General features: G+C 43.7%; 1 protein-coding gene across 1 annotated transcript in view; it reads right to left on the bottom strand.

Moving 5' to 3' along the window:
• LOC126295214 (nostrin) overlaps positions 1-12,959 on the bottom strand; it is a 152,857-nt gene that overhangs the window by 22,414 nt on the left and 117,484 nt on the right. Inside the window, exons 9-11 of the mRNA XM_049987556.1 lie at positions 12,455-12,643; positions 7,079-7,231; positions 2,363-2,513 (exon numbers count right to left, since the gene is read on the bottom strand). Coding sequence (XP_049843513.1) covers positions 2,363-2,513; positions 7,079-7,231; positions 12,455-12,643 — 493 coding nt within the window. The remainder of the gene's footprint in view (positions 1-2,362; positions 2,514-7,078; positions 7,232-12,454; positions 12,644-12,959) is intronic.

The following is a 12,959-nucleotide window of genomic DNA, read 5'->3' as shown; positions in this document are numbered from 1 at the left end:
TCCGGTGTATTGAACATAAGCATCACACACGCTTACAACAGCTGAGCAAATCCGCTATTGCAGAACATTTCTTTGACACCAGTTATCCTATGGAATACAACAACACAGAGATTCTGGCTTGCACGTCCAGCTATTGGGATAGTGTTATTAAGAAAGGCCGGTATTCCACTATCAAATTTATCTGTCAAAGATTTGATCAAAGATGTGACCAAATATTCCATCAAATATATTTGACAAAGATCTTTGACGTAGCGCTAGAAGGGGTATTACACTGTCATCAAATTTTTCATCAAAGTTCAAGATGGCTGACAACAACAACTTGTTATTAACCGCAGCAGTTGCATGTACCACAATTGCATTGTGTGCACATGCGGAAAAGAAGTTGGGGGGGGGGGGGGGGGGGGGGAAGGGAACCATACATATGAGGTTGACAGTCTTAAATTCCTGGGATTACAACTTGATAATAAATTCAGTTGGAGGAGCACACCACACAACTGCAGAAATGCCTTAGCAAATCTGTATTTGCAATTCAAGTGTTAGCAGACATAGGCAACATAAGAATGGAAAAGCTTGCTTTCATTCCATAATGTCATATGGTACAATATTTTAGGGTAACTCTTCAAGTCAAACAAACGCTTTCAGAGTCCAAAAGTGTGTAATATGTATTATTTGTGGAGTAAACTCACGGACGTCTTGTAGAAACCTCTTCAAAGAACTGGGTATACTAACTACTGCCTCTCGGTATATTTACTCTTTAATGAAATTTCTCCTAAATAATATATCTCTTGAATCAGATTTTCACTCTGCAGCGGAGTGTGCGCTGATATGAAACTTCCTGGCAGATTAAAACTGTGTGCCTGAGCGAGAGTCAAACTCGGGACCTTTGCCTTTCGCGGGCAAGTGCTCTACCAAAGGTCCCAAGTTCGACTCTCGGTCGGGCACACAGTTTTAATCTGCCAGGAAGTTTTAATATATCTCTTTTTCCAACAAACAACTCATTTCATACATACAATACCAGGAGCAAAAATGATCTGCACAAGGACTTAAAAGCACTTACTTTAGTTCAAAAAGGGGTCCACTACTCAGGAACACTCATCTTCAATAGTTTGCCAGCAAACATAAAAAATTTAGTTACAAATAAAGATCAGTTTAAAAGGAGCCTGAAAGAATTACTAGTGGCCAACTCCTTCTATCCCAACGACGCAATTTTTAATAGAAACAAATGAAGTTTTGTATTTATTCATACGATTAGTATTGTTATTTCAGCTTAAAAATAATGGACATGTTCCACATCCACGAGGATCTCCTCAGCATGGATCTAGGGAATGAAAAACAAATCTAATCTGGGTGAAGCCGTGGGTTATGTTAGGTTACATTAGGTTAGGTTAGGTTAGGTCTCCAATTCTCTTAATCTATTTTTGTATTCAGGGTGCCTCATGTTGCAAAGCACCTCATCAGGTTCATGCATCTCTATTAATTTTGCAGTTGTCGGCATACACCAATTGTATTTATTGGCAATTTTTATAAAAACAGTACAGACGACAGAATGCAGTGATGCTAGCGTTCCATGTGGTTACATGTCACATTGCAGTGAACAGAAGACAAGCGACTTCTTTGATCAAATCTACAGCAAGGCCCTAGATTTGATCAAATATTGGACGACATTTGACAAAGTTCCTATTACACCATCAAATATCTTTGACAAAGATTTTTGACAAGGATACTTGACAAAGAAATTTGATAGTGTAATACCGGCTGAAGTTGTTTAAATCAAACTATCAAGCAACCTTTTAAACAGAGATGGTGGATTTTGTTTAAATGCTGCTTGGAATCCAGCTCTGTCTCTCATCAAAAAACAGAGGGACAGAATTAGTGCTACCTCACCTGTTGATCAATAGTCTCGGTATTTCTGATGTCGGTTAGCTTTGGTTGTGTGTTGACTTTGTGGTTACTTTGTTCTGTGTGTGGTATCTTTCTTATTTCTCCTCTGTGAACCGAGGTATTAAACTCCCTTGCACATTGCTTCCTCCTCGCAGTTGTGCCTCGAGAATGGCAGGGTGTGCTCCGGTCGAAATATCGGCGGTGGTCGACGACGTCACCTGGCAGCAAACCCGTAAGCTATTTGAACTTTAGGAAACTGTTGACAGAGCACTGGCCTACAAATTGTGTAAGTATAATGGAAATAGAAGAGGTATAGCTTGGCAGGTCCCCTCGTTAGATGGGACAGAGTGTGAAAACCTGCAAGTTTCAAGATGCCACAGCATTCAGAACAACTAGCTCTGTGCAGCATTTCATCCTATAAAAAATTCTGTGCCCCAGTCTCATACACAGGTCTGACAAACACATTATTGAGGTGGCTCACCAAAGTCGCTGTCCGCGGGCCTCACGGAGTTGCCGTCTCCGGCGCCGCGGTCGTCGCAGCCGTTGACGACACTGACGGCGACGCTACCCGGCCAGTCGCTGCCACTGCCTGCCAGCAGCTCCACTGACTCGTCTCGTACCCACGTTGGCACCTGCGTAATTCAACAAATTGTCTATGATTTACTGGGAAATGCATCTGAAGACAAGGTGTGGAGCAGAACCACTGCTCCAAAATTTCAAAGTCAATATTTATTTGGGAAGTATTATACATAATCTTAGAAAAAGAAGAATTTAAAGATACATAAAAGGGTCAGTTACTTAGCTAAGGTACCTGTGTAGAGGAGGAATGGATAAAATGTTCTCCATTGGGTCATTGTTTCTGTGTTTTCTCACCCAGTCTGCCATCTGTTCACATGTGTACATGTCCCGTCCATTGTCACTTCATTTTCTGTATGTCTCCCACTAGAGTTTGTTCCCTGACCCATCTGTTTTTTCCCTGTCTCTCCCAGTAATTCCCAGCATGCATCTCTCCATTGATCGTACGAATTCATGGTGTCCGTTCTTTCGGACAGGCCTAAAATAACAGATACTACACGGTCATGTGACTGATTTACTTCAGTGGGCAATTAATCGACAGCCTTCAGTAAGGATGTACAATTACGTTTGATTTCCTGCTGGAATCTCGAAGTAGGAGCAAAGGATATGGATGGAGACTGCAGATAGGTGGTTCTAGGTGGGAATGTAGCTCTGCTGGGAAGAGTACCACAATAGTGCACACATTTAGGATAAAAACTGTGACCGGGTGTGGCAGTGGTTAATGCAGCTGCCTGGTAAGCAGGAAGTCCCAGGTTCAAGCCACAGTCTGGAACACATTTTCACTTGAAAGTCTTAACAAAAAACTGAAATCGTCCTTATTTGTCATCTTCTTCTACTCGATGAACTGTGAGTAGATAATATGTATGTGGCTGGGTTATGTTTATCACATTTTATCTTACATTAAGATTAAAACAAAAAAATGAAGTTATGCAAATGACCTCCACATAGCAAACTTTACTCATAGATAATGTATCTTATTTGTATGGGAGGGGGGGACCACACATTAACAGGATTTTTGTTCGTGAACATCAACAATTGGTAGAACTGGCCCCACACTTCTGCTCTGCTTAGGCGGAACCATTAGAAGTGAGGAGAGTGTGCTGTTAGATATTTCCTGCCAATTTGTCAGTAACGCTCACGATGTTCGAGCAACAGGTGCACCCCTCCATTGTGCAGCACATAATCGTCAAATTTCTTGCCCGTGAAGGAGTTACAGTGGCAGAAATTTGCCAATGATTGACTGCACAGTTCTGTGATAAAACATTATCATGGGTGCATGTGTTTGCCTGGCATAAAAAATTCAAGGGAGGACAAGAATTTGGGGAAAATCAGCAACACAATTTCCGTCCTCAGCCCAGCATAACAGACAAAGACATTCGTGGGGTTAAAGACATTATTGACGACGATCGACGGGTGCGAGTATCAGAAATTGCACTAAAAGTCTGAATCAGTTATGGGAGCTGTCAAGCAATCTTTACCTACAGTTCCGTAAAGTTTGTCCAGATGGGTCCCTAAGCTTTTGACTGAAAATCTGAAGCTGGGATGTTTGGACCTCTGTCAGAGGCTTACAACTAGGTTTGCGGAAGAAGGTGACACATTTCTGAGTCGGATCGTCACCTGCGATGAAACATGCGTTCACCACTACACACCAGAATTCGAACAAGCCACTAACGAGTGGCGGAGGAAAGGGGAGGCAGCACTAGTGAAAGTCAATACTATACTGTCAGCTGGCAAGGTTCTTTCAGCCATTTTTTTCGATCAGCGAGGCATTTTGCTGATTGATTTTTTGCACAAGTGATGAACAATCAGTGCTGCTTACTACTGCAAACTGTTGAACAAGGCGAGAGTTGCATATTGCTGCAAAAGATGAGACCAATCCATTCCACAGGTCATGCCCCTCCACGACAATGCGCGATCCCGTACTGCAGCCCTAACTGTCTGCTAGCTACAGGAAATGCACTGGATTACACTCCCCCTTACAGCTCGGACTTATTGCTCTGTGATTTCCATTTATTCAGACCACTTACAGAAGCTCCAGGACGGTGACAATTTGAAGGTGACACGAGTGTGGAAGAGTTCGTGCGCAACTGGCTGGTAACACAACCCACTTATTTTTATGGTGAGAGCATCAAAAAGCTGCCCTTACACTGGGACCAACACATTTACAAAGCAGGAGACTATGTGGAAAAATAAATTACAATTGCCTTGAGTTTTTCAATAAATGAATTTTTTTAGAATAAATAAAATCCTGTTTATATTTGATCCACCTTGAAAATCTAAAGACACGAGCTGCCTCTTCAAAGAACTCGGTATACTAACTACTGCCTCTCGGTATATTTACTCCTCTTTTTCCAACAAACAACTCAGTTCATACATACAATACCAGGAACAAAAATGATCTGCACAAGGACTTAAAAGCACTTACTTTAGTTCAAAAGGGGTCCACTGCTCAGGAACACTCACCTTCAATAATTTGCCACCAAACATAAAAAATTTAGTTACAAATAGAGATCAGTTTAAAAGGAGCCTCAAAGACTTACTAACAAACACAAACACACACACAAAATTCAAGCTTTCGCAACCCACGGTTGCTTCATCAGGAAAGAGTGAAGGAGAGGGAAAGACAAAAGGATGTCGGTGTTAAGGGAGAGGATAAGGAGTCATTCCAATCCCGGAAGCGGAAAGACTTGCCTTAGGGGGAAAAAGGGACAGGTATACACTTGCGTGCGCGCACACACACACATCCATCCGCACATATACAGACACAAGTGGCCCCCTCGTACGCCAATCTATTTATGGGTCGCTTAGAGGAAGCCTTCTTGGTTACCCAGGCCTGCCAACGCAAAGTTTGGTACAGATTTATTGATTACATCTTCATGATCTGGACTCACAGTGAATAAGAACTCCTGAATTTCCTCTCCAACCTCAACTCCTTTGGTTCCATCAGATTCACCTGGCCCTACTCCAAATCCCATGCCACTTTCCTTGACGTCGACCTCCATCTGTCCTATGGCCAGCTCCACACATCCGTCCACATCAAACACACCAACAAGCAACAGTACCTCCATTATGACAGCTGCCACCCATTCCACATCAAACGGTCCCTTCCCTACAGCCTAGGCCTTCGTGGCAAACGAATCTGCTCCAGTCCGGAATCCCTGAACCATTACACCAACAACCTGAAAACAGCTTTCGCATCCCGCAACTACCCTCCCGACCTGGTACAGAAGCAAATAGCCAGAGGCCAGAGCCACTTCCTCATCCCCTCAAACCCAGAACCTCCCACAGAAGAACCACAAAAGCGCCCCACTTGTGACAGGATACTTTCCGGGACTGGATCAGACTCTGAATGTGGCTCTCCAGCAGGGATACGACTTATTCAAATCCTGCCCCGAAATGAGATCCATCCTTCACGAAATCCTCCCCACTCCAGCAAGGGTGTCTTTCCGCCGTCCACCTAACCTTTGTAACCTCTCGGTTCATCCCTATGAAATCTCCAAACCACCTTCCCTACCCTCTGGCTCCTACCCTTGCAACCGCCCCCGGTGTAAAACCTGTCCTATGCACCCTCCCACCACCACCTACTCCAGTCCTGTAACCCGGAAGGTGTACACAATCAAAGGGAGAGCCACATGTGAAAGCACCCACGTGATTTACCAACTGACCTGCCTACACTGTGACGCTTTCTATGTGGGAATGACCAGCAACAAACTGTCCATTCGCATGAACGGACACGGGCAGGCTGTTTGTTGGTAATGAGGATCACCCTGTGGCTAAACACGCCTTGGTGCACGGCCAGCACATCTTGGCACAGTGTTACACTGTCCGGGTTATCTGGATACTTCCCACCAACACCAACCTATCAAATCTCCGGAGATGGGAAGTTGCCCTTCAGTATATCCTCTCTTCTCGTTACCTGACAGGCCTCAACCTCCACTAATTTCAAGTTTCAGCCGCTCATATCTCACTTCTCACTCAACAACATCTTTGCCTCTGTACTTCCGCCTCAACTGACATCTCTGCCCAAACTCTATAGTCTGCTTGTGTCTGTATATGTCTGAATGGATATGTGTGTGTGTGCGCGAGTGTACACCTGTCCATTTTTCCCCCTAAGGTAAGTCTTTCTGCTCCCGGGATTGGAATGACTCCTTACCCTCTCCCTTAACACCCACATCCTTTCGTCTTTCCCTCTCCTTCCCTCTTTCCTGATGAAGCAACCGTGGGTTGTGAAAGCTAGAAATTTTTGTGTGTGTGTGTGTTTTTTATCCCTATCAGCATACCAACATTTCATTTGGTAAGTTACAGCAGCTGTGTTTTTAGATATATTTCTCCCACATGGAATGTTTCCTTCTATTATAAATATATTTTGCATGTTCCATGGGGCACATTAGATTAGATTAGATTAGTTTTTCATTCCATAGATCCGTGCTGGTGGAGATCCTCGTGTTCCACATCCACGAGGATCTACTCAGCACCGATCTATGGAACGAAAAACTAATCTAATCTAATCTAATGTGCCCCATGGAACATGCAAAATAACCAAACTAAACTAAACCAAAATAAATTAAGTCGGCTCCACCGTCACTTGACCATAAAGCCCACTAGCCCACGCATGCCTCACCTTGAGCACACTGTGCTGCATGCCAGCGCGGTCCCGGGAGACAGAGATGTGCGGAGCCAGCGGATGTGCCGCTCTTGGCCGGCCTTCCAGCTCCAGAAGTGCGCTCTGGACTTTGAAGCGTGCAGCCTCCAGGTACGCCAGCATGGAACGTGCCTGGAACCGAAAGACATGTGCTATGTAACGTAACAGCCACAGATTTTGTATAGGAGTATGCAATGCACAATCTTTAATAAACTACTCTATACATTGTATATTTTACTATATTACAGTGTACTCACGATTGTGTTTATTCTTTTCCCATTTATTACTTGTTAGCTAACACCGTTTCTAAGACTTCAATGTCCTTAAGTAAAAATTATTTATAATATTTCATTTGCAAAATTACAAAGCTGGATAATTTAGTATTTCATGTACATAGATTTCCATCCTGCCAAAAATGTAATTTCAAAATCAGAAATATACAAATTTACTTGTATGATGTAATACCATCATAAAATACAGGGTGGTCCATTGATAGAGACCGGGCCAAATATCTCACAAAATAAGCATCAAACGAAAAAACTACAAAGAACGAAACTCATCTAGCTTGAAGGGGAAACCAGATGGCACTATGGTTGGCCCACTAGATGGCACTGCTGTAGGTCATACAGATATCAACTGCGTTCTTTCGAATAGGAACCCCCATTTTTTATTACATATTCGTGTAGTATGTAAAGAAATATGAATGTTTTAGTTGGACCACTTTTTTTGCTTAGTGACAGATGGAGCTGTAATAGTCGCAAATGTGTAAGTACGTGGTATCACATAACATTCCGCTTCGTGATGCATTACCCATGTTAAAATGGACCATTTACCAATTGTGGCAATATTGTGTTGACGTATGGCTATTGTGATCAATGGGCGTGTGCTATGTATGCTGCTTAGTATCCTGGACAACATCATCCAAGTGTCCGGACCGTTCGGCGGATAGTTACATTATTTAAGGAAACAGGAAGTGTTCAGCCACATGTGAAACGTCAACCATGACCTGCAACAAATGATGATGCCCAAGTAGGTGTTTTAGCTACGGTCGTGGCCAATCCGTACATCAGTAGCAGACAAAGTATGCGAGAATTGGGTTTCTCAAAAACGTGGGTGTTGAGAATGCTACATCAACATCGATGGCACCTGTACCATATTTCTATGCACCAGGAATTGCATGGCGGTGACTTTGAACAGCGTATACAGTTTTGCCACTGGGTACAAGAGAAATTACGGGCCGATGACAGATTTTTTTGCACGCGTTCTATTTAGCGACGAAGCGTCATTCACCAACAGTGGTAACGTAAAGCGGCATAATATGCATTATTGGGCAACGGAAAAGCCACGATGGCTGCGACATGTGGAACATCAGTGACCTTGGCGGGTTAATGTATGGTGTGGCATTATGGAAGGAAGCATAATTGGCCCCCATTTTATCGATGGCAGTCTAAATGGTGCAATGTATGCTGATTTCCTACATAATGTTCTAGCGATGTTACAACAAGATGTTTCACTGCATGACAGAATGGTGATGTACTTCCAACATGATGGATGTCCGGCACATAGCCCGCTTGTGGTTGAAGCGGTATTGAACAGCACATTTCATGACAGGTGGATTGGTCGTCGAAGCACCATACCGTGGCCTGCACGTTCACCGGATCTGACGTCTCCGGATTTCTTTCTGTGGGGAAAGTTGAAGGATATTTGCTATCGTGATCCACCGACAACGCCTGACAACATGCGTCATCGCATTGTCAATGCATGTGCGAACATTACGGAAGGCGAACTACTCGCTGTTGAGAGGAATGTCGTTACATGTATTGCCAAATACATTGAGGTTGACGGACATCATTTTGAGCATTTATTGCATTAATGTGGTATTTACAGCTAATCGTGCTGTAACAGCATGCATTCTCAAAAAAGATAAGTTCACAAAGGTACATATATCACATTAGCACAACCGAAATAAAATGTTCAAACATACCTATGTTCTGTATTTTAATTTAAAAAACCTACCTGTTACCAATTGTTTGTCTAAAATTGTGAGCCTTATGTTTGTGACTATTATGGCGCCATCTATCATAAAGCGAAAAAAGTGGTCCAACTAAAAGATTCATATTTATTTATGTACTACACAAATATGTGAGGAAAAATGGGGGTTCCTATTTGAAAAAACGGAGTTGATATCCATTGACCTGCGGCAGTGCCATCTAGCGGGCCAACCATAGCGCCATCTGGTTTCCCCCTTCAAGCTGGACGAGCTTCGTTGTTTGTAGTTTTCTCATTTGACACTTACTTTGTGAGATATTTGGCCCGGTCTCGATCAGTGAACCACCATGTATAATGGACAGATGTAGTTGAGGCTGGAAAATTATTCACAGACATTGACATGACCACTGTGTATGCTTGACACAAACATGCAGAACTTTTCATCACAGATGGCAGGTGGCAGTAGCTAGCAGTGGAGCGTATATAAAGCATGTCACGAGGGTGGAAAAAAATAGTACAGTTGTAACGTGGAAATGGAATTATTTATCTGATGTCCAGAACAACGTGGCCACGGCTTTCAGGCCAATGGTGGAAGCATTTCTGAAATGGCTAAGTTTGTAAACTACTTGGGTGCTGCTGTGGTTAAAGTATACCGCGCACAGCAAAATGGTGCTTTCCAAAACCAGCACAGAGGCAACTGCAGTGCACCATAGGCCATAAAAGGCAGTGGTGAACAACGGCTGTGGAGATGTGTATGAGTGAACAGACGTGCAACAGTTGAGGAAATGACTGCCCAGATGAATCGAGGGGCTATCTGCAGTGTATCCTCAACGACTGTTCAGCAAACGTTGCCGCATACGGACCACCATAGCACGCACCTGGTTCGTGCACCCGTGCCGACTGCTGTTCAGTGGTGATGAAGGCTGGAATTTGCATGTCAGTGAACAGTGAACAGTGAACAGTGTGGTGTGTTTGAGAGCAACAAGGAGGAACTGTTATAGTCTGGGGCATTCCCTGGATGCTCGCCTCATTCTGGAAGGCAGAATGTGTCAACACAAGTATGCACCTATCCTTGGGAACCATCTCCACCGCTTACTTGCAGTTTCTTTTTCCCTTGCACAATGGCATCTACCAGCAGGACAATGCAATGTATCACACGGCTTGCAGTGTATGTGTGTGGTTCGAAGAACATTAGGATGAGTTAGCCGTACTCCCCTGGCCACCGACACCTCCTCCCTCCCTCACGATTTAAACCCAATCAAGAATCTCTGGGACCACATCGATTGGGTTTTTCATGCATGGATCTTCAGCCAACAAAACTAGTGTAACTGGCCTGTCAGTACCTTACAGAATGTCATTGACTCTCTTCTTGCACATCTTGCAACAGTTCACACTGCCAAAGGTTATTCAGGCTTTTGCCAAGTGGTCACATTATGTGACTAGACATACAAGGTGCATTCCATATGGTTCCCGGGTTCGATTCCCAGTGGGCTCAGGGATTTTCTCTACCTCGTGATGACTGGGTGTTGTGTGATGTCCTTAGGTTAGTTAGGTTTAAGTAGTTCTAAGTTCTAGGGGACTGATGACCATAGATGTTAAGTCCCATAGTGCTCAGAGCCATTTGAACCATTTGCATCCCATAGGTAATGCAGCCAAATTCATAAAAAATCATTTATTGAATATATTTGAACAAATAATCAAAAATTTTCAAAATAGCACCTTCTTGCATCGATACACTTCTGGAGGTGGTGTTTGCATGCCTGGAAGGCATCCTGGAATGCCTTTTCCAGAATGTCCTTTGGAGCTGATGTAGCATGCGCCTGGATGCTTTCAATCGTGTCGCAATGTTTTCCTTTCATGACTCCTTTTAACCGAAAAAACAAAAAAAGTCAGCAGAAGCCAGGTCAGGACTGTAGGGAGGCTGGGGAACCAATGGGGTCTTAGTCGTGGCCAGGAAGTCGTTGACAACGAAGGCGCTGTGACTCGGCGCGTCGTCATGGTGAACTTTCCACGTATCCTCGATGTCGCTTTGACAGTGCGAGACCCTCCTTTTCAGTCTTTTGAGCACTTCCGCGTAGAAAGCTGAGTTCACTGTAGTCCAGGTAGTTACAAATTCGTGGTGGACAATGCTCTGATGTCAAAGAAGACAATGAGCACGGTTTTGATCCTGGACTTGCTCGTGCGTGCCTTCTCGGGACGGGGCGACGATGGGGTGTGCCACTCTGAACTCTGCCTTTTTGTCTCGGGGTCGTACTCAGCAATCCACGACTCATCACCAGCAATAACTGAGTTTAAAAAATGAGGATCATTTTGACACTTTTCCAACATTTCTCCGCACTGAAGCACTTGTACGTGATTGTGTTCATCGAACAACACTTTTGGGCTGAGTTTGGCACACACCTTTCTCATGTTCAAATCTTCAGTCTCAATGCAGAAAACGGTTGTTTTTGACATGTTTAGAGTTTGTGCTATCAATTGAAGGCCCAGCTGTCTGCCAGAGTTCAAACAATCATGCACATGTGTCACATTTTCATTGACTCGTGTGGTCGACGGCCGTCCATTATATATATATATATATATATATATATATATATATATATATATATATATATATATATATATATTAAAAACAAACTCGCACACACACACACACATATCCATCCGCACATACACACATACACATACATGTGCGGATGGATATGTGTGTGTGTGTGTGTGTGCGAGTGTACACCTGTCCTTTTTTTCCCCTAAGGGAAGTCTTTCCGCTCCCGGGATTGGAATGACTCCTTACCCTCTCCCTTAAAACCCACATCCTTTCATTTTTCCCTCTCCTTCCCTCTTTCCTGACGAAGCAACTGCCAGTTGCGAAAGCTCGTAATTCTGTGTGTGTGTTTGTGTGTTTTGTTCATGTGCCTGTCTGCCGGCGCTTTCCCGCTTGGTAAGTCTTGGAATCTTTGTTTTTAATATATTTTTCCCATGTGGAACTTTCTTTCTGTTTTATATATATATATATATATATATATATATATATATATATATATATATATATATATATATAAGAAAACACATAGTTTACATTGGAAAACACATAGTTTATGTCTGTCTGGAAATCTGTTAACATGTGGTGCAAAAATGATAAGTACATTCGTCAAGGAGTTGTCGAGATTTTTGGAAACAATGTTGATGACTTGTATTTATATAGTAGTATAGAGTAGTCTAATGACTACTGTTCTTGTTTTCAATGGAACGATAACCAACAATGAAAGAGGGGAGACTCAAAGAATGTTGTTGTTGTGAAGGTGTGTATTGTGTAATGAGGTCTGTGAGCAGATCGAGTGGACACTGGAGCCTCCAGCCGGTACTCACGTGGTGCAGCTTATCGGCGACACTCTCGCCCCCGGAGTCCGCCGCCCCCGGTGACCCGCCGCCCCCGGCTCCGGTCCCCGAGTCAGAGGCGGAGGCCTTGAGTGCCCTGGCCAGCTGCTCGACGCCCTGCTTGCCCCGCCGCTCGCGCTCCAGGTCCTGCCGGATCAGCTGCAGCAGCTTCACCAGCGCCTGAGGACGGGCATAACATGTTGAAACAAGACAAATTAAATCGTGGCATGGGATTGGGGGAGAAGCTCGGCCATGGTAGGAGGCAGAAAATTGTCCTCGTGTGTGAAGAAACATGGAAAAAAATTTGAATCTGACTGGGGTCATCTAAGGTCGAATGAGGGAGCCACAGGCTTCTGTTCTGGGTCTGTGAGTTCTCTTGATATAAGGAACTGATCTGAATCTGAGTAGGAGTGTCAGATAATTTAAAAATATTTTGGCTCTGGTTCTATACCATAAACCGACAGGAAATAATAGAACAACAAGAATCACTCCAGAA

Source organism: Schistocerca gregaria, chromosome 11 (assembly GCF_023897955.1).
Source record: "Schistocerca gregaria isolate iqSchGreg1 chromosome 11, iqSchGreg1.2, whole genome shotgun sequence".
Taxonomy (NCBI): domain Eukaryota; kingdom Metazoa; phylum Arthropoda; class Insecta; order Orthoptera; family Acrididae; genus Schistocerca; species Schistocerca gregaria.
The sequence above is the reverse complement of the archived record's forward strand: the minus strand, read 5'-3'. Positions and strand labels throughout refer to the sequence as shown.